The following is a 22,561-nucleotide window of genomic DNA, read 5'->3' as shown; positions in this document are numbered from 1 at the left end:
AAAATCTGAGAAACTGTATATAAAGCACAGATGGTAAAAGAGAAAGCTTTACTACTGTCTGTCAATAACATACAAATGTTATGGTCCTCAGAGCTGCCATTTAATTTAACACATTCAAACTGATAGTTCCACAAGAGGAGCAGTGTGTAGCCAATTTTAAGGCAGGACTTACTTTTTATACCTAATCTATTATTTCCAGTTATTACTTACAATTCTTTCCTTGTAGGGCGCTGCTGGTAATTAAACCATTGTCTGCATGTCCTTCAATCACTGACATTTTTATCTTCTCTTGAATTAATTTTCATAATACTCCCATAGTAATTATAAAGAGTAGGCTGCAGTCCGGACAAAGATAGTCAAACTCAAATTGGGTTAAATAACAGCAAAGTACAGCTAACAGTGCAGTGCTGGACTGCTAAGAAAGACAGATTCTGCTGGAAAGTAGAGCAGACCATTTACACAGACTTAACAATGGTGAGCTAAGTACAACTGAGAGCTGTAGTACCTGACAGAGAAGTAGGCAGTTGCTTAGATTTTTAATGCCAAAATCCTCCTTCCTATCTTTCTGTGTTTTCATTAACTCTCAGGTTATATTGACAATATTTCTCACTCAAGAAAAAAATTTCTGCACTAGAATCAACTGTATTCCTTATCTTACCAGTATTCAGGTACCACTGCAGATAGGTTACTGTGTTTGCAAAGTTTCCAGAATAAAGCTTACAGAGAACACATCATCACTATTTGAAAGCTAAGGCAAGAAATGTACTTCAGGAAACTTTACTTCCCTAGGATAAAGTTAACTTCGGTGGGTTTTTCCACCTGTATAGAGAGAAATGAGGAAATCTATGCTGCATGAACTCTGCTGCAGTGGTTTGCTTGGCTTTAGTGAATTTGAATGGAATTTTGGCTGCATCATGTTTGAAAATTGCATTTAGCTATAATGTATCTATATGACAAGGAAATTACATCTATTATAATCAATTCTTTAGCACAGATCTGCATTGGAATCAAAGTATGAAAGCTCACAAAGATTCTTTTCTTCCTCCAAGACACTTCTTATTTTTGTTAACTACTTTCCTGAAGTGTAGGCCATCCACGCAGAAATTCTACTTTAAAAGTATCTAAATATAAAAAGAAAACATTTTTTTATTCCTGTTAAAGGAATATATTATTGAAGTACAGCTGATGCCAAATGCACATGATTTATTAGTAGAGTTTTTGTATGTAGTCTTTGGAATACATAAAACATTAATGAAAATTAAATTGGATTTGGTGTGGTTCCAAATATGTTTCAGACAGTTTGCTACTGTATAGCATTAAAGTAAAGCTCTTCAAAGGCGTTTTGATCTGATGAAAAAAAAGAACATTACCAGTGGCAACTTTTCTATGCTAGTAGAAAATGCAGATTTAAAGCATTTAAAATAGTATTCCTAACGTCAGCTCTTCCCTTACAGAGGGCATTGCCAAAATGCTTAATTTGACAGGCAAGCGTGTAACTGAGAACACCGATACTATACTGTTCAGAGGTGTCTGATGTGTTGATTTAAGCATAATCTGACTACTTAAAACAGTAAGTACAGAAATCAGTATTTAAATCAACTCATGTCAGGAAAGCACCTTAATGCCCTTGCTGCCTGTTCCAACTACCCACAGCACAAATGGCAGCAAAGCACTCCGACACATATTTCAGTTGCAGCACCAGCACATAGAACCACAGGCCAGCAAGGTTAACTAGCAACATCAAATTCCAAGTTATCACGATTTAATCATTACCAGTAGTTACGAGAACTTTGCCACTTTTGCTATAGTAATTCTCTTCTCTTGATGTTTAATAACCAAAATATGTCCTTGCTTTGCATACAGAAACAAAGAACTGCCTCTCGGCTTTATTAATTTGTCTGGATATTCAGGATTTTGACGGCATGGGGAGTGGGAAAAGGATATTTACACAACACAGCTTTAGGCACTTGATGTACTTCCTTCCCCCTCCTTGTCTCCAGTGTCTGCCAGGTTTACATTTGCTGTGACTATAGCACTTCTGTCTCCTCTGAGAACAAAACACCAGAAGCAGCCTATCACCTCTGGGTTTCTGATAAGCTGCAAGGAAATAGGACTAGAATTCACATGACAGGTTCTCAGCTAATAACTTTTAGTAAATGATATTGCTATTGTGCATATTAAGTAGAGAAAATTATTTGTGTGTACAGCCATTCATCTACTTTAAGTCTTCTACAGAGAAATACTTTTAAGGCTAATTCTGATTTACTCTATTAATCCTTTTCCCACTTATGCAAGATTTTGATGTAAGCCTACATCAGCAGTTCTGGTGAAATAACAACTGAAGAGAAGTGTCATCATAGAATATCATCTGATTTTCAGCTGCTCAAGGAATTTATCTACAGAAAGTCATCATCAAAACTATCAGTGAGATGATGAATATGAATATCAAACCTGGAGGCTGAGCATGGTCAGACAGGCAACCATTAACAAAGACATCAGTTTATAAATATCTTTCTTTCTCTGAATTTCCTAGACTTTCAGTTATGGTTCATGTAGTACACACTTACCTGAAGCTTCCTCACCTTGTTCTGAGAAGCACAGGAGCATGTCCTGGGTAAGCATCTCTGGGTGCCCTTCCTCGAAAGGGGCTTGGAGGGGTTGGATCAAAGAGTCTCCAAAGTCCCTTCCAACCTTCACCTTTCTGTGATCCTTGGATACAGAGGCACCTCTCCTCTTTGCTATATACGTAATTTAAACCGACCTGAAATCAGACTGATGTTTGGAAAGCAACATTTTAAAATAGCACACGTAAATAAAATGCAGATGTTCTGCATAAGTAGGGTCATTATAGAATGGGACATGGTGATTCTGAAAGATGTGCTTTATACTTAAAAGGAGCATATAAATAGGAGGGAGACTGACTTTATATGCTCTGATACCATACACTCTGGAGATTATCACTGTCAAGAACAGGATTGTATATAAATATTTAGCCTAATAAGACCAAGGTTTTAAACAAAAAGAGGGGATATTTAGATTTGACGTTAGGAGGAAATTCTTTACCCAGCAGGTGGTGGGGCAGTGGCTGACCAGAGAAGCTGTGAATGCCCCATCCCTGCAGGTATTCAAGGCCAGGTTCAATGGAGCTCTGGGCAGCCTGAGCTCATGTATGACAATTGCCCATGACAGGGGGTTGGAACTTTATGATCACTTCCAATCCAAGCCATTCCACTATTCTATGTCATACCATCATATATGGGATTATTAATGCTGCCCACACGGACATAAGAAGAGCTGAAAATACGAACAGTAATAAAACCAAAACTTTTAATTCTTAAGGTGAAAATGTGCAGTAAGTCCATACCATAAGTTTAATACACTTCTATGTTATGACATTTAATTTATACTTGCAATATGTTTCATTTATTTTCTCTACATAGTTCATTTGTACTGAATGAAGTCTTTTGTAGGTAAAAAAAAGCTGAAAGGCCACTGATGACAACTACTTACATGGTGCACTTGAAAATGACTGTTATGCAACCTGTGACCATCATTAGATTGTCTGCATTTCTCTATAGAATTTGCAATTTTAATGAAGAATTAAGAGATATATTTAGAATTTCCTTATTTCACAAGAACAATACAGTAATTCCCACTACACTAAGAATTTACATAAAATTCTGTTCTTAACTGTGATGATTTACAGAACATACGGTAGAACAGAGTCTTAAAAAGAGTCTTAATACATAACTCTTTGCTCAGTTGTTCTCAGTATATGAGTTGTGATTTTCGGGCCAAAAGCACAGCTTAAATTCAAACATGATAAGTTGGTGTACATAATTAGAAGTATGGAAACAAATGGATAGGAGGAGCTAGTTTAGCTTTTCTAAAATCAGACGCTCATTTAATTCCAGTCTTGTTTCATTCTTTCTTTCTATCATTTGGATAATTTCACTGCCACAAGGAAACTGCTGTGGGTGTCCTCTGTAGTCCTATAATGATGCTGAGTTCTTAGATCTTTTTCTGTAACATTTAGAATCTGACATGTAATGTATCCAGATATCATTTACCCAGATTTCCTTGCTTAATGACTCCCCCAGATTACTTAGACAGAATACATTATTTCCCAGTTTGTTTCTCTTCACCACTGATGTAATTTAGATCTAAATTATTGTATTAACATTTTTTAAGACCAAAAGTCTTGACTGTTACAAATGCATATTAGAGTGTAAATATTTTGTCAAATTTGACAGAACTACAGGGGGAAAAGAATCAGCAGAAAAATACAGGAATAGGAGTTTGAAACTGAGGAAGCAGATTAGATCATTCACTGGAGTAATCTTTCACAGTGCTGAATACCAACTGCAAGCAGACAAGGAATATGGGCACAACCACTGCTATGTGGAAATTACTCAACTCTAAGAAATAGAATTGTTGCTGAAAATATCATTTGTAATAGCGCTGTTACATTGTGCATTTGAGGATTGTTGCTTAAAATTTTTTTAATAGCTATTTTTTACTGCCAGTTATCTTTGCAGCAAAACAGAGAGATCAGTTTGTGAAGACAGAGCCTCTCCAGCACAAGCCTTTCTGTGAAGCCTTTCTTAGAATGAGGAACAATCACCACAGTGGTCTGTTTTTCTTCTGGAGACAGAGTAATTAAGTATTGTGTGCACCAGTGGCAAGTAGTTCTGGGAAGTCAGAAAGATATACTAGAGCATTATCATCAATAACATTTGTAATTAATAAATCATACCAGATGAAATAAGAAGCACTCAATATTTGAACCTTTTACTATTTTGGTTCCTTTAATAGCGATTTTCCTTTAAAATTATCAGCTTTATTGAGTTTGTGCTACAAAAAATAGAAATTCTCAATAGAAGGTCCACTAGTTGAATGAAATTCATATGAATTCACTAGTAATATATGTACAGTTTTAAATCCTTTAAACTTTATAATAAAAAATTATGTCACTGAATCCAAGTAAAAGCTGGATTTATTTGTTTGTTTTGGTGCCAATCCTGTGTTAGAAATGGTTCATAAAATAAATAATCGAAGTCAGATATGAAAACATACAGCTCTCCCTTCCGAAATTCCAATCTGTTAGGAAGGTAGGGAAGCCAAATCTCTGTCTGACCTTCTTTGCATGGTTTTGCCAAGGAAGCAGTACACAATGTCTGTTGACTCAAATATGCAGGAGTAGGAAGTCTAATTAGTCTGCAAAGAGATGGTTATTCCTTTGTAGTCTAATTGATGCTGGATATCCTTCAACATACTAATACACGCCCATTTTTAACAGAAGGGTGCTTTGTAAAGCTTTGGCATGCTTATACCTGATTCCTTTTCGAATGCATTTTGTACTGTGGTTAGAAGTACCACCCTAGGCTATCAGTCAGAGCAGCTTCCAAGACAAAATTAATACACGCTTGAATATTATTTTGTTTTTAAAATAATATTCCTATTTGATGGAAATTGGTTACAAACTCAGGAGGAAAAATATAATACACCTTTTGAATACATAAATCCCCCACAAATAAAACTATCAGCAGTTATGCAGGACGATGACAGCTAGAGTGACATGAAGTTCAAGGATGCTGCTTCTAGCTCTCCACCCCCAGATAACCTGAGATTGTACTTTAAGGTTTTGTTATTCAAGAACCTTACAAAATATAATGCAAAACTTTATAACAATGGTGCCTGCACTGCAAAGAACTGACCCAAGTATTTTTTTCCCCCTAAACTAGTCTTCATATGCAGGATTTTCATTTTGGCAAGTGTCGCCAATTTTCACATACAAAACTGTAATTAAAGAAAATGAACAGAGATATATCTTGTTAAGAAATAACATACTCAAAACCATAATGGAAAAAAATGAAAAAGACTCCAGCATTTGCCAACGTGAAATAAAGCTATATGCAGAAACTCATAGAAATATCCCACTGACACAATTTTCTCTTTCTAGTTTACAAATTGCTTGTTTTGTATACGGTGCTCAAGAAAAATACATTTATGATTATCTATAAGAAGAACAACAACAACAGAAGAAAATACATCCTTCGTTAGTCTGCTGACTCTTTGGAGAATTTGAAAGGTACACAAACAAGTGAATCTTTCCACCCATGCCTAGGACTCTTTGAACAAAAACGTGTATCTAGAACAAAAAGTGAAAAGTTGCGGAAATCTATGTTGGCAAACAATATCCAGAAGATAACAAAAAGAATTTCTATAGCATGCCAAGAACATTATGGCACAGGCAGAAAAATGCAGTCTCCAGGAAGAGTTCAGAGTGGGCTATGCCAGATGATGAATAGGAGTTCTGTTCTTAACCTAATCTTGAAAGCTGCAGATGTAGGAATGAAAATATCTGAGAAACATGACACATGAGCCTTCAGAATACATAGTGCACTCTATACCATGTCTTCCACAGACTCCAGCATTGCATGGCAACTAGACAAAATAACGATAAACAATGATGAAATTAAGTTTGTTTAAACTTAGAATCGGTGTTAAGAAACTTTAAGAGCAGTTTAGAAGTTAAAATATTCTGATCCAAGTCAGCACTAAAACTCTGAACTGATTTTTATGAGTATTTATCTGTTTTCATGATCATTTCTTCCACTTAGAGAAATCTGGACGTAGGTTCTCCTTCATCCTCAAACTATTTCCTCCCCCTGCTCTTGGAGGTTTTCCCTACTTCTCCTTTATATACTTTGCAATAACATGACACCAAGTAATATGATGTCTCTAATAACCTATTGTTCCCGTACAATTACAAGGAGTCATGGAAATCATGTTGCAACTGTGCATAAAATGGCATACAGATGTATAAACGTGCTCCACTTTGGGAGAGCAAAGCCGCCTGTCCACCAGCAACTCATACTTTTCAGAACATAACATCAATAATAATAATAAAGAAAGCTATTGACTGAAGTACCTACCATAACTGCTGCCACATTGCAGTGCAGTGGTTGGGTTTCTTTTAAAATGTTTATGTAATTTTTTCATGATTCATGGCAACTCCAGCAAAGAAGTTGGCTGTACTCATGAAACAGTAATTGAAAGCAGCCAGAGAGAGGAGTAAACAGAATAAAAAGAACATATATTTTTTTGCACATGAATATTGTTATTGCCTAATTTTCTGTGCACAGAAATCCACATGCTTATTTAATGTTCTAATTTTGTCCCCAGGAGAGTGCTAATTTCATCATCTTAGTGGAAGATCTCTATAGAACTAGATTCCTCTTCTGATAAGGAGAAAACTTGACATCTAGACACAAAATTTGGTATGATGGAATCAGACATTACTAAACTACAGGCCAGTGTTTATATGTGGAATTTTATTAGCTTTCTTTTCACGTACAATCTGTCCAGGTCATTTTCTTCCCTCCTTGCCCATTTTGATGACACAAATTAAAATCTGTGGTGACAGGGAAAGAAGAAACAGAAAAGTCATTATTTGCATTCAACAGCTGAAGGCTTGCAAAGGATTCCAGGATTTAGTGTGATCATGAATCATGTGGGCTTTTCTGAGAATCCCAAAATGCAAGTTATGATTTGTCATTTGGTGGCAAGTTTTACTTTTAAGCCAGTATCAGATAAAAATCCATGTGCTAACATTTGAAGCCATGCTTTACAAGTGTGAAGTATGTTGAAAGACAGTTTTAAGTATAACAGTAATTACAGAATCACAAAATGGCCGAAGTTGGAAGGGACCTCAAGGATCATGAATTTCCAACCCCCCTGCCACAGGCAGGGCCACCAACCTCCCCATTTAATACTAGACCAGGTTGCCAGAGCCCCATCCAGTCTGGCCTTGAACACCTCCAGGGATGGGACATCCACAACCTCTCTGGGCAGCCTCTTCCACCACCTCACCACTCTCTCTGTAAAGAACTTCCCCCTGACATCCAGCCTAAATCTCCCCTCCCTCAATTTAAAACCATTTTCTCTCATCCTGCTGTTATCCACCCTTTCAAAGAGTTGACTCCCCTCCTGTTTATAGGCTTCCTTTAGTTACTGAAAGGCTTCAATGAGGTCACCCTGCAGCCTTCTTTTCTCCAGGCTGAACAAGCCCAGCTCCCTCAACCTGTCTTCATAGGGGAGGTGCTCCAGTCCCCTGATCATCTTCGTGGCTCTTCCCTGCACCCTCTCGAACAGTTCTCTGTCTTTATTGTCTTGGGGGCTCCAGACCTGGGCACAGTACTCCAGATGGGATCTCACAAGAGCAGAGTAGAGGAGGACAAATCACCTCCCTGTCTCTGCTGGCCACTCGTCTTCTGATGGAGCCCAGGATACCATTTATTTTCCGAGCCACAAGGGCACACTGCTGGCTCATGTTAAGCTTTTCATCCACCAACACCCCCAGGTCCTTCTCTGCAGAGCTGCTCTCAAGGACTGCTCCTTCCAGTCTTTACAAATGCCTTGGATTCCTCCGGCCCAAGTGCAAAACCTTGCACTTTGCTGTGTTGAACCTCATTAGGTTCACCTGGGCCCATCTTTCAAGTCTGTTGAGGTCCCTCTGAATGGCATCCCTTCCTTCTACCGTGTCAACTGCACCACTCAGCTTAGTGTCATCAGCAAATCTGCTGAGGGTGCATTCGATTCCATTGCTGATGTCATTGATAAAGATGTTAAAGAGCACCGGTCCCAAGACAGACCCTTGGGGGACACCACTTGATACCGGCCTCCACCTGGACGTAGAGCCATTGATAACCACCCTCTATCTGTGGCCTTTCAACCAATTTCTTACCCATTGAGTGGTCCACCCACCAAATCCACATCCCTCCAATTTGAAATAAGGATTTGGTGGGGGACCACGTCAAAGGCCTTGCTCAAGTCCAGCTAAATGACATCGGTCGCCTTTCCCTTGTCCACCGATGCCATCACTCCATCACAGAAGGCCACCAGATTGGTTAAGCATGACCTTCCTCTGGTGGAGCTGTGCTAGCTGTCTCAGATCACACGCTCATTCCTCATGTGATCAAACATGTAGTCCAGGATGATCTGTTCCATGATCTTCCCAGGCACAGAGATGAGACTAACTGGCCTGTAGTTTCCCAGATCCTCCTTGCTCCATTTCTTGTAAATGGGAGTAACACGACCCTCCCTCCAGTCGTCGGACACCTCACCTGGCAGCCTTGACTTTCCAATTATGATGGAGAGCAGCTCAGCAACCACCTCAGCCACCTCAACCCTGGAATGCATGCCATCCATCCCCATACACTTGTACACATTCAGACTCATGAGGCAGTCTCAGACTTGCTTTGCCCTTACAGTGTGGGGGGATTTACTGCCCCTGGTCCTCATCTAGAGGTTTAGGAATGCAGGGCTCAAAGATGCAAGAAATATTGGAATCCTGGCTGCCAGTGAAGACTGAGGCAAAGAATACAGCCTTCTCTTCATCTGTTGAAGCCAGTTCTCCTTTTACATTTACCAGAGGAGGTACGCTCATTTTGGCCTGTCTCTTCTGGCCAATGTACCTTTAGAATGTCCTTGAGAGTGAAGATAAATCCCCTAGAGACATAAATATTCAAGAAACTATCCATTTCAAAATGGAAAACTCACTGTACAGGTGCTAAACATGGTTTCCTTCAAGGGAAGATTCCTCTTTGCAAGATAAATTTTCTTCAGGAATTAAGACAGACACAGTGGATATGCATGGTGCCGGATATCCTCCTGGGAGGCCTAGAGAACTGTGTGACAATAACATTGTACCACTAACCTATTAGAATCCTGGAAGAAGTTATTTAGCAAGTCTGGCAAGTGCTGTCAAACTGACTGTCTTCTGTTATAAACAAAAACACCAAGTTCTTATTTTAAGGCTCCAGTAGACATGGTAGTAACTGAGTTTGTTCATAAGAACAAGCTTCTTCTGCAGCATTTAGCACTTTCTGTCAAAGTTTCTAGATTTGAGCTTTTGAGCCAACCGATAGTGAGTGGCAGTCATTAAGATATTTGTTTTGAAGAGATGATGGAGGAACCTATCAAGGTGTAGATGGATTTAAAATATTTTCCTGACAAAGTACTAGGTGCTTGCTAAAATCTCAGGAAACGAGTTTAAATCAAAAGCTTGACAAAGAATTTCAGATCTTCTCAGGTCTTTTTTAGAGTGTCCTACAAATATCTTTCAAAGAGACAGCTGTTTTCAGTCTCTAAAAAACATAACGTCTGGAAAACTCAGAATTTCCATCCTGCTTTTCACTTCTCTTTTCTAAAGGTTTGAAAATGAAAGAGCTTTAAAGTTGGAAGTCATAAACCGATGTTTTCTCTTTGTAGTTCAAGAGACTCTACATTTTGCGTAGCTGAGGACTAAAAAGACAATGTAGATCAAGATCAAGAAATTTCTAGTCAGGAGACTAACAACTTTTGTCATTGAGAGGGAACAATTGCAGAAAGTATTTTCTCTTATTATTCCATCTAAGACTGGAGCTATAGAACAAAGAAAAAAAATAGGGGCTTGTCGCCAAAATTTGCATGGCAACAGATACTTGTGGCAGCACCCAGGAAGACTCATCAAAGCAGTCAGAATAGGTAAGATGATCTCAGAAAAGATGAACTGTGATTGATCAAGAAACTGTGCAGTTAGGACTTAGATTTCAGTAGCAAGTAGTCTTGATACTTGATACTCATTTCCATGGTCAGATTCTAAAGAATTTTGCATAGCCAAAAAATGAAGCAGCAGGAAGTTTAATATACCTCAGTGGGCTTAGATTCTATGAGCTTAGTGATTTGATCATATATGCATGGTTCAGTAAACTTATCTACATTTACAATCATTTACAAACAGATTGCTTCCCAAAAAGTTGACTGGGCAGTATCAAATATTGCAGTCACTATGAAAAGTGGCTGTAAAAAGAAACTTTCACATTTCACACTGTATCTCATACAAGTTTCAACAAGGGATCGCTAGTGACTATAGCAGAGTTTGCAGGAAAAACTCATAGAATCTCAGAATGGTTTGGGTTGGAAAGGACCTTTAAGATCATCTAGTTCCAATTCTCCTACTCTAGGCAGACACCCAATAGATCAGGTGGCTCAAAGTCCCATCCAGCCTGGCCTTGAATGCTCCCAGGGAGAGAGCATCCACAACTTCGCTGGGCAACCTCTTCAGTTTCTCACTGCCCTCACAGTAAGGAAATTCTTCCAAACATCTAGTCTAAGGTTATCTTTTTCCAGTTCAAAACTATTTCCCCTTGTCCTATCACTACATGCCCTTACAAAACGTTCCTTCCTAGCTTTTCAGTAGACCATTGGAAGACTACTATAACTTCCCCCTGGAGCATTCTTTTTTTCTGGGTGGAAGAGTTCTCAGCCTGCCTTTGTAGGGGAGGGGTCAGCCTCTAAACATTTTTGTGGCGATCCTCTGGACGCACTCCAACAACTCCATGTCCTTCTTGCATTTGGGGCCCCAGAACTGGATGCAAGAGTGAGCTTCAACGATAGCCCGTTCAAAAGGCTGATGTTCTGACTTACATAGTTCAGAGTTAACAAGAACAGAAGTTGTCCTCTTTTATATGAACACCTCTATACATGGCAGGGCTTTTATTTGCAGAATTTATGCATATTCCTGCAGATGTTGCTGAGAATAAATATTTCTTAATTAATAGGAGCTGTAGTTACATATAACTGTACCATAAAACATACAAAAAATACATCAAGAGAATATTGTCCTTTTCAGCAAATCTAGTATGAACAGATTCAGTACGCTTCATCATTATTATTTTGTTTATGGTCTACATAAAATCTTACTATTTCCAAACAGAAAACGTAAGTGGAAAAAAGCTGAGTTCTGTCTCAAAATATGCTAATAAAAAGATTATGAGATTAAAGCACACATTGGAAGAACTAGCAGTATACCAGATTTGGCTCAATTAAAAGCACTGCAATTGTCCCAACTAAATTTTACTGATCAAGCAATATGCCTCTTGCTAAAGCTTTGAACTGAAACACTTATGTACATGAACACTTATCCCGCTTCAATAGAACCATTCACACAGGTGAAGTTATTCTCGCAATTTAAGAGGAGGAAAAAGGTCAGATGAGTGTAAAGCTTCTATTATGAAAGAGATGCAGTGATCACGAGCACCTATATTTGTAAAAAGAAGCATGCAGATTTAGTATCTATACTGAGTAAGGTATTTTTCCCAAGACTGTGCTGATACACTTGATTAACTTCAGCAAAAAAGAAATAATTGTCTTTTTTTTTTTTCTTTTTTCTTTTTTTTTTTTTGTCTTAAACACAGCTGACAGGCTGTGTTTTTCACTATTATAAGCAAACATACACTGGGCATTAAATCCATAGGCCATAACTCAAGCAGCCAGAAAAACCTTCTCAAAAGCTCAGGGACTGACAAATTGAAATTTTAACTCCAGTTTCACTTCAATCTTGTTATGCGATCTCAATTTATACATTTAACAGGATGTCTTAAATTAATACTTTGTCCCTAATGCCTTAAGAAAACCATTCCATAACTAGACTCAATCTATTTTCACTATACAACAATTTTCATTTCCTTTATCATCTCAGTATCTCTACCTTGCATTCCTTATTAGTTATCAGATTCCATCAACAATGATCAGAATCAAACACAGCATTTTAAAGAAATTTACTTTCTAGACTGAAACAATTTCACCTAATGCATCTATTCAAGACGAAAATACAACATCTATTGTACAGATGGGTTAACTGAGCAAGGAAAGTTGGCAACTTCACTACCTGTTAGACGGAGGTCTCCAAACTCCAAGAGATCCATTTGTTGAGATCTGACTGAAGATATGGCTCTGAGAAAAGTTGATTATCACACATCCTTCCACAAATACTGCTCCCAAATATCTTCTGATGCTCAAGAAGAAAGTACAATCCCTGTATTTTCTCTATAGCCCACATCAGTTGAAAACTCAGATTTGTTAACCCTCCCAAATTACATGAGAAAGTCTAAACATGTGGGCTATCATTGATACTTAGCACAGCATCAAAACACAACAATCTCCCCTCTAAGGGAAACCACAGAATAAAAACAGAGGTGGATAATGGGGAGAAAAAAAAAGAGAAGAGAAAGCCCAAAATCGTGAACAACATTTGAAGAAGTAACACGGATCTCTTCAGGTCTCTACATCATTTTCGAAAGGGGCCACCCAACTCTATTTTAATAATATAATAAATATGACTTATTTTAAATGAGTGCATAGGTCGCGAGGATGAAAGATCTACTCCTCTCCATTTTCATCACGCTGAGTTTATTTTTTTTATTTTACAACTATCCTTGGTCTTTTCAATCTTACATTTTCCTCCATGCTGCTGTACAAAAAATGATAACAATAACAAAAATGTTTTTTCTACACTTCTGTCACTTCCACACTTCTGTCTCTTCTACTCTTCTGTCTTCTTGTAAACTTCTGCCTTTTCCAGCTTCTATCCCGTCTCTTCTAAGGTTGTAAAGACACTTTATAGCAGTCACTTCTAATGTTCCCATTCCATGTGGCATTCTAATAATCTCTGATTCTTTTCTGTGAATCATTTCTGTGCCCTATCCCATTTTGCAGTGACTCCCCCCCCCTCTTCATCTGCCCCCATCAGCATATGCCTCCACCCTCTTTCAAGTTTGTTCTCAATGCTGCTATTTAACACAGTTCCCATTCTGAGGTCATTTAAAACATTATATTCAGAACCATCATTGTTACCAGACTACAACAGTACTCTCACAAACCAAAAAGAGCTCCACTGGAAACACAGGATTCTTTTCTTGTTGACAATGAAATTTATTAAGCAAACTCATGTCTTCTCCAATTCTCATGTTTGTGCTTCAGAAACTTCACTTTCAATGGATAGCTATTAAAAATTTCACCTGAAATGACTTCAACCATTTGAAAAGTATACCTCCAGTATCATAAAATTATAAAATTTGAAAAAAATCTCCACCATTTCACAAAGAGTAACCTGCTTTGCAAGACACGAATCTTGCAATACAAAATGGGGACTTTTCCTGCAGAAATATACGTGCACAAAGAACCACAAAAGCTGTTTAAGTAACACTGAACAGATTTACTAAAATTCTATTTTTTAAAAAAGGAAAAGTGGAACATCAGACAAAGCTTTTTTCTTCCTTCTATAAACAAGATTACCATTCAGAGCTCACAATCCAAGTGGGAAAGGCCAGCACATGTAGGTTTTAGTCATCACTGAAGGAGAAAGGGCAGTAAAGCAGCAGAAACAGCATTCTCCTTTAGATACCAATGCATGCATTGGGAACTGGCTGAAGAGAAACTATGGGTTGATACTCTACCATTCAGAGTAGCTGTAAAACAGTCAACACTTAGGCAAGCTCACAAGATAATTAACAATGGGGCCATAAATTCCACAGCCTAACACTTATTTCAATTTGGAATAATTGCAGGCAGTCCACCTACATTCTCCTGCCACTTTTAAATATCTACAATTTTTGAACAGTTCTACAACATGGGCTTGAAGTTTCAGGCTATCTTGCCTGCCACATTTAAAACTAACCCAGAGGCGGTACTTAGTGGAATAGAAATGCTATGCTGTAATTTACTTTAGGCATCAGTTAAGATGGTAAATACTCAGAATGTGTTGCATCAAACATAAGCACCTTCAATCTGTAGCTTCAAAGAAAATTTGGGTGAGCTGTAATAAAACTTCTACATTAAAAAAATAAACGGACAGGACAACATAATTTTATGCAAAATATAATTTAAAATGCTGATTTAAGTATTGTGGTATGAAAGTGAGCATTTAGGGTGTGTTTGAACTTACTGTGTTCATGCAAATTTTACATGATCAATCTTCTAACTACTATTTTATGTTCAGAAATAGTGATCTTATATTTTCTCTAGCCAGATACTCTTTAACTTTTGTATAAGCATTTTTATCTCCATTCCAGTCAGAGAAATACTTTGTTTTTATAGGCTGAAGGTTATACATTTGTAAATGATCACTTACGGCTTTTTCATGGCTTACTTTTTTCCTCTGATGATTCTCCAGTTTTGTAGAGTTTCAACATAAACATGACCAAAATAGTCCTTTTACACACTTTAATAAATGCTTCAATTTAGTTATTAGTCATCTTCATATCAATCACTATGAAAAAATTAATTTTAAGATGCTGCAAAAACAGTGCAGTTACAAATGATGTGCATTTGATCCAAGAGCTTGGAAAGACAGACATATCAGACAATCCGACGTTAAAAGATATTGCATAAATCACACATACTTTGTGGTGTACTCAATTCCTATGTCATGCCAGTTAAAAGACTACTAAGTCCTTCTTTCAAACTGCAAGGATGAATTCTTAACAACCAAGAGCCCTAAAATAGCAGGAGCACACTTAAAAAAAGACTCAAAATTCTATTTCCAAGATATTTTAATTAGTTCCCAAGTCCAAATAGCCTCTACAACATAGCAGACAGAAATAATATTAGCTGGGAATACAAACTTCTAGATCACTAATACCAAAGATGAACCAAATGGTTGAACCATCCTTCGATTCAGTTTATTAAAGAGATGAGACATCTATGAAGTAAATCTCCCTAAAAGTTCACGCAGTTTAGCATCTCTGTCCCTGGTTTCAGGATCATCTCCACTAAATATCAGTACTTTCTCTTTGTTAACCATACATAAACAAAATTTCCAGTGTTCATGCAAAGAACCAATGATCAAGACTGCATGCAGCAGTCCACTCGGTGGTGGTTGGGTTGGAATGCAATCAAAATTACTCTCCTTGATGTATCAAGAAATGTTTTCAATGCATGTATTAAAATAATATACAAATAACCTCAAGTCCTGTTTAACTTTATGTCTCAGATGATACTCCAATAATTTAGGTATGGAAAAAAGTCCTTCCCACTGTGTACGTGCCAGTCTTCTTACATGCTTTCTTTTCTGGAGGAAGTTGTGAATTTTGTTACCATTTTAAAGCTATTTAAACTTCTTAGATAATTGGTTGAAAAAAATGAAAGCAGAGCCAGAATTTCAACAGAACATTGTAATGTTCAACCTTTTTGCGGATTTGATATTTCCCAGACTGATAATCTAAATATTGAAATATGAACTCTACCTCTTAATCAGTGTTCACAGTACATTCTTTAGTATTTTGCTTACATCAAACAACTGCATTCATATGCTCCTAGCTCCACTTTTTTTAAAATGAAGAGTCCTACTGACACCGAAAGAGTGATTTCATTACCATAGGTGATTAGATGGAGAGCTTCTGTATATTTCCACTCCCCTAACAGGTACAGTAATAAGCTGTTAGTTCTTCAGGCAAATGACATGAATCCGTTGGATTAAAGGCTTTATTCTTTGCCCGTAATCAGTAACTTGAGAGCCTTCTGTAGATTCTGTACAGCAGTGCTCACATCTTCATATTGCAAAGCACTGCCAGCATATTTGCAGTATTTTTGAGCTCTGGCAAAGTCCTCTGGAGTCAAACGGACTTCCCCTGCAAAAACATAATTACAACATTATTATGTTTTACTTACATTTGCAGTAATATTAAAAAAAGAAAGATGATACTTGTGGTAATATTACGAACATCACTTCTTTGCTGCTGGTATTTTAAGAAATCAGAGACCCTTTCAAAACATTGTTCTTTTATATAATCCAGTGCCTTTCAGAAGTAAGTCAATACCTTTGAGAAAGATCCGCTCTTTAGCTAAAGTAGCAAAAAAAGAACATTTTAACAATAAGATATCTGTAATCACATAAACACCTGCAACAAACAAGGAAAGTGTTTTTTGTGCTACAATATAATTAGTTTGCGCCCTCCTTCAGAAATACCACAACCTTAGAAACTGTTCCCTCTACACTGGAATAGATTTTCAATTTGTGGAAACATTCTCACTGAGATGTTTTTGCACATATTATATTTTTGCTTTATCCAAGTAATGTTCATGTTACAATTTTAGGTAAGTTAACCAGAAACAGCATTGATCCCACTACATTTCCCAATTTTTTTTTTTAATACTGGAAAAAAAAATTCTCATAACGAAGTATAAAACAATTAAGTGTCATTAGAATATTTCCTTGACATAATCACAACACATGTATTCAGTGTTCTAAAAACAGTAGTAGGGACTTGGTATAAAATTGGTTAAAGAAAGGCCTAGTTCTCTAAGTGTAGCTTTTTCACCTTAAGCAAGGACATGAATATACTTCAGTGCATTTTATAAAGTACAATCATAGTTAGCCAGATTTTTTCTTTCAAGATAAAACTCTTGTCAGAAATACTGTGAGAACACTTACTGAAGTATATGAGTTCTTATCAGGAAATATCTTTTCTATTTGCTTTCTCCTTTCCCAATCTTACCATTTAAAGACAGCTTTTGAACAAATAAAAGGGAAAACCCGGGAATATTAAAAACTAGACTGGTTTGCTGCTTTTTAAAACAACCATACCCCAGTAAAAAGCAGGACGGTAAGTGCTTTCAAGATTAATTTTATCTTTTTAATTTATTTATTTATTTTTAATGCACACTAGAAAATCATTTATTTTCCCTTCAATAAATAAATCTGACCACAAAATAACTACTGAGCACTGAGGCACATAACAACTCGGTGGGCTCATTTGCACTGCAATGTATATTAGTTTACTGCCAAATAAGTGCAACCACATTAAAATCTCTTAAAATACACAAACATGGGTAAATACGCATGAGGGAGGGCATAAATACGAGCAGCACACACTTCGGTTATTTCTAACTTAAATAAAGTCACAGAACTAAAAGCAGCTGGGGTCAATCTGTGACCACATTACTGAACATCTTTAAGAAATCTGAAAGACCAAGCTCCTCTCAAAGTAGCTTTATGCTGTGATGCCAAAAGAAACTAAAAAATCATTCTTTAAAACCAGGCCAAGGCATCAGTCCACTATTCAACTAATTTATTGGAAGGAAGCCTAAATTCACCAGTCTAATCTTATTTTTGCAGTATGAGCTCTACTAATGTTTTGCTGGCATAACGATTTATTTATTATGAAATCTAGTTCAAATGCTATTATGACATAACTTGAGGGAAAAAAATCAACTTCAATTTATAAACCGAAGATTACACAGTGTTGATCTTTTGACGTGTTCAGTGGCCTCAGCTCCTATTGAAGTCAGCACCTCACAATGGACAGGCAGAATAGAAAAACAGCTGCTTTCTAAAATTTTCAAAATAATGCAAAATTTAACTACAATATCTGTACTAAAATTGAAAGTATCACCTCAAAAGAAAATAACTTTGGTTCATACATTCATACATTGTTTAATAGCTTTGCAGAAAAGGAACAACACCCTGGGGGTCTCAGCGGCCATGAGGAACACATGCCAAAAACATGATCTTGCAGACAAGGCTGGCTAATGGTATCTTTATCTGCACTAGGAGGAGCATTGTCAGCTGATCAAAGGAAATAATTATTTCCATCTACTTAATACTGGGGAGGAGGCTACATCCGTGCCCAATTCTGGATTCCCCAGCACAAAGTGAGACATAGAGCTAATGGAGAATACAGTGAAGGGTCATGAAGCTGATAATGAGACTGGAGCATCTTTCATATGAGGAAAAGCTGAGAGAGATGGGACTCTTCAACCCAGAGAAGAAAAGGGTCAGAGGGATCTTATCAGTACAGATAAATAAATGAAGAGCATCAGTAAGGAAGATGGAGTCCATAGGCTCTTCAGGCGGTGTTCAGTGACTAGAGCAGAGACGACAGGCACAAACTAAAAAACAAAGAGTTCCAATGTGCATATTAGGGAACACGTTTTTGACTGTGAGAGTGGCCATGATTGCCACAGGTTGTCCAGAAAGATTGTGGAGTCTCCCTACTTGGGGATCTTTAAAAGCCACCTAGATATGGTCTCAAGCAACATGCTATAGGTGGCACTGCTTGAGCAGGGAGGTGGGACCAGATGGACGTAGAATTCCCTTCCAACCTCAACCAACCTGTGAGATGGGAAAAAGTATACTGCACTCATCCTGAAACTCACATCTGAAATCATTAGTAATCACACTTAATTCTGAACTGACAAATGGAATCCGTAACTAATGTTAAAAGCCATTATGTTTTAGTTTAAGAGAAACTCAAAGTAAAAACAAAAAGTCAATTTTACTAGATATGCTGAAAATTGTGTTGAGAAAGAAAGCACCTTCATATTAATGTATTTTATATGACGTATCTGCATCTCCCTGATATCCTTTCCTATTCATATTTTCCTTTTCATGAAATTGTCCAAATACAAGGCAGCTGGTTAAAGAATATTTTAATAAAATCAGTGTAACTTGTAATATAAATACAGTGATGCCAAATGTAATTAATATTTATCAAAATCTGATGCTCTTTTTCTTTCCTATTAAAGCAGGTAAGACATTCAAGATAATTCCCCGAAGAATTTTTCTTAAGATCCTGAAAATACATAAAATGTGTTTATTACTTCTACTCTGTGCATGGAAAAGCAAACATTATTATAAATGCAACCAGAAAGGACAAATGGTTTCTCTATACTATGCCACCTGTGGAAGGAAGCATACACTAATGTAAGAACATCTTATAAAAACTCTGTGTAGTACAATTATGAATGAATTTAGTGTTAGCAAAATCTAGAGTTAACAAATTTTTAAAATGAATTAGACCAGAGAATTTCATGAGCATATATTACAAAGTTCTAAATAGCTCTGCATTTTGTTAGCAGACATAGTGTGCTATGCTTAATTGAATAAGCTTTGATATTTTCGAAAGCCAGTGTAAAACTCTAAAATCTGCTCTCACAGGACAGGGCTCTTATTGCAGGATTTGTGCTAACTAAAATCAAAGGAATACTCTAACTAAATTTTCTTTTGATAAATATTCTAGTCTTTTCCACATAAGCATTAATCAGATTGCTTCTCCCATGTTATGGGTTAGAAAGAAAATATGTAATTTATTTTAAAAATATACATTTGATCTTCCTACCACAGAGTCTTCCAGGAGTATGTGGAATATCCTGTTTGGCTATGTCTATACTAGAACATTAAACAGTGCCAGGGAATGTGTCTCAGAACTTGAACTTGACTCTGCACTGTTGAACTGCTGGAACAGATCGCGGTTTGGTTTTGGCCTATGACAACTACCACTTTCCCAAACAGTTCCTGGGTAAGATTCATGGTTAGAGCATGCTAAAGACCATTCAATATTGGCAGCCTTGATTAACTACCTTGTTTAGAAGGTTTAAAAGTTTAATAGTATGGATGTGAGTTGTTCTGTGCCATCTGCTCTCAATGTCAAATGTTCTCAGGCATGTTTAATTTATACAGATATTTATACAGATATTTTGTCTAAATTGTGGAGCAAACTGTTGTATTCTACTAGCTGTATGGATCAGCTGGAGAGAAACAGTTATCTCCCTTTCTCTCCCTAAGGCAACTTCAGTTCCATAGGAACAGTGCTTATCAAGGTATAACCTCGATATGCAGCCAAGACAGCTATAATGTATCTTGCAATTCAGCAACTGGAAAGGGTCCCCCAGTTTAGCAAGTCTGTTGTGAAATACTGGCATTTCCTGATCTACATACAGGAGAAGGAACAGGCTGTAACAGAGCACAGTATTTTGGGTATAAAAGGGAATCCTTAGCAATAGGTGGAGAATGACAATGTTGTTCTTACTATTTGAAGGGAGGATGTTTTGGGAACATCAGGCATGTGTGGCAGGATGGAGACAAGCAAGGAACCATGCCTTCCATTGCTCTCAAAATCCTTAATTCTATGCATGCAAACAAAATTGTTACTATATAAAATCTATATACCTTCTCAAGCTCTTGCATACCTGAGACACTATTTTCTAAGCTTTCACAACCATGGATTTGCATGAGCCTTATGCAGGGTATGCATTTCCAAAACATTCTCTAACATCATATGCTGTTACAAGACCCAAACTTGTAGTGACACAACAAGAGATGTACAGAGGAGCAATGAAGGCATGCAAATACTATACTAGATCAATTTACAGATTCATCACTACGCTTAGCAAGGGTATCAATATCCTAATTACAGCTGAGCAGTTATTATAAATTATCAGAAGCACAGAGTATCTTAATTCACTCAATTCATTTTCATTTGTATTTATGTTTATTGAATCAAGTTATTACAGGCTAGAGGGAACAATGTACTGATACACTGTCCAGACACCAAATAATGTTACTTCTAATACTTAACAATGATTTAAAATTTAATTTAAAATCGACATTTTTGTCATTTAGAATTAAATATTCAAACCAATAAACAACTATGACCAGCATTTTCATAGTGGTTATCAAAAAAACTTTTTAGAATAACTGTCTAGATTATCATGATCAGTTGATTATGTATGAAAGCTCCGCCGCCAAACTTGCTTTTTAAGTAGCAGTTCTTATGGTAAATATTAAATAAAGCCTTTAGCTGTTTTCATTAAGTAGCGACCAAAACTCTCACCACAACCCCCAGAATTGCAAAGCCATCACCAAGATTAAATGGTTCAGTGACTGGTTAGAGGTTTTCAATAAAGTGAGCTAACTGTAACAAGAGACATTAATATGCCAGACAGAAACAATAAGATGTACCTTTCATTATTCAAGAGAACGCTAAAAGCAAATCTGAATATTTCAAAGATAATTATTGTCATTTTTCTTCTTAAGACATCTTTGACAAAAATAGCTCCTTATTATATTAGGTCTTCACATCCTTAAGCATTCTTATGACAAATGACTAAAGTCAAGTTAAACAATGAATTCCTACTGTTGCATTCCACTGATTAAAATGCTTTTTCAGTGAAGCTGCCATTTTTAAAGACAGAAGTAAAATTCACACAATATAGGTTAGTAGTGACTCTACATCAAAGAGAAACAACATTAAAAGGATAAAAACCTTGATTCAATGGTAAATCAAAACAAGATCATAATGCTTCACTGTACTATTTTGTTTAATATAAAGTTTACTTATAATCAACATGCACTGCTGGTACAGAACACAGCAAGTACACTGCAATAAAAAACACCACTGGAATGTTTTTCTTGATTATTCATTGAAATGAACAAATAATTTACAAATTAACCCTGAAGAAGTAATTGTAAGGAAAGAGAATGTGTACTAATTACCAAAAATAGAATTTAGAAAGGTTATCGGGAATACAGACTTTGTTGAGTACAGCAAACCTTATCTCAGAAACAACAATGGAGAAAGCTAACACAATGCCAGCTTATTGGCTTGAAAAGTAAAAAAAAAATAAAAAAATAAAAAAAATCAGATAACACTATCAGAATATTTAGATGATGTCCATTCTTTTTAACATTTATGAACTGTAAGCATTCTGGTAACTTTATTTCTGGTGACTTTATTTCTCAAAATTCTTTTAAGTGTTGCAAATTAAACTATTAGGAAGCTGGAGGAGGCAGGGAGAGGCACACTCACGCACAGGCAATACAAATGCCATCATCTTACCTGCAGACTGAGCACTGTAAAGGGAAGGATCTACTAGAGGAATATTTTGAGGAGAAGGTTGAATGGTATTAGTTGTCACTCCTGTAAATTAATGCAGACAATTGGAACAGGGTTATTTC

The 22,561-nt window shown here is 36.7% G+C and overlaps 1 protein-coding gene across 1 annotated transcript in view; it reads right to left on the bottom strand.

Moving 5' to 3' along the window:
• Positions 1-15,359: 15,359 nt before the first annotated feature.
• The window catches only part of VTA1 (vesicle trafficking 1), a 29,716-nt gene continuing 22,514 nt past the window's right edge, over positions 15,360-22,561 (bottom strand). The window contains exons 7-8 of the mRNA XM_042815922.1: positions 22,443-22,523; positions 15,360-16,454 (exon numbers count right to left, since the gene is read on the bottom strand). Coding sequence (XP_042671856.1) covers positions 16,309-16,454; positions 22,443-22,523 — 227 coding nt within the window. The 3' untranslated portion in view covers positions 15,360-16,308. The remainder of the gene's footprint in view (positions 16,455-22,442; positions 22,524-22,561) is intronic.

Source organism: Centrocercus urophasianus, unplaced genomic scaffold (assembly GCF_019232065.1).
Source record: "Centrocercus urophasianus isolate 14NV4802_14NV808 unplaced genomic scaffold, USGS_Curo_1.0 seq_10, whole genome shotgun sequence".
Lineage (NCBI taxonomy): Eukaryota > Metazoa > Chordata > Aves > Galliformes > Phasianidae > Centrocercus > Centrocercus urophasianus.
This window is presented reverse-complemented; position numbering and strand designations above follow the sequence as displayed.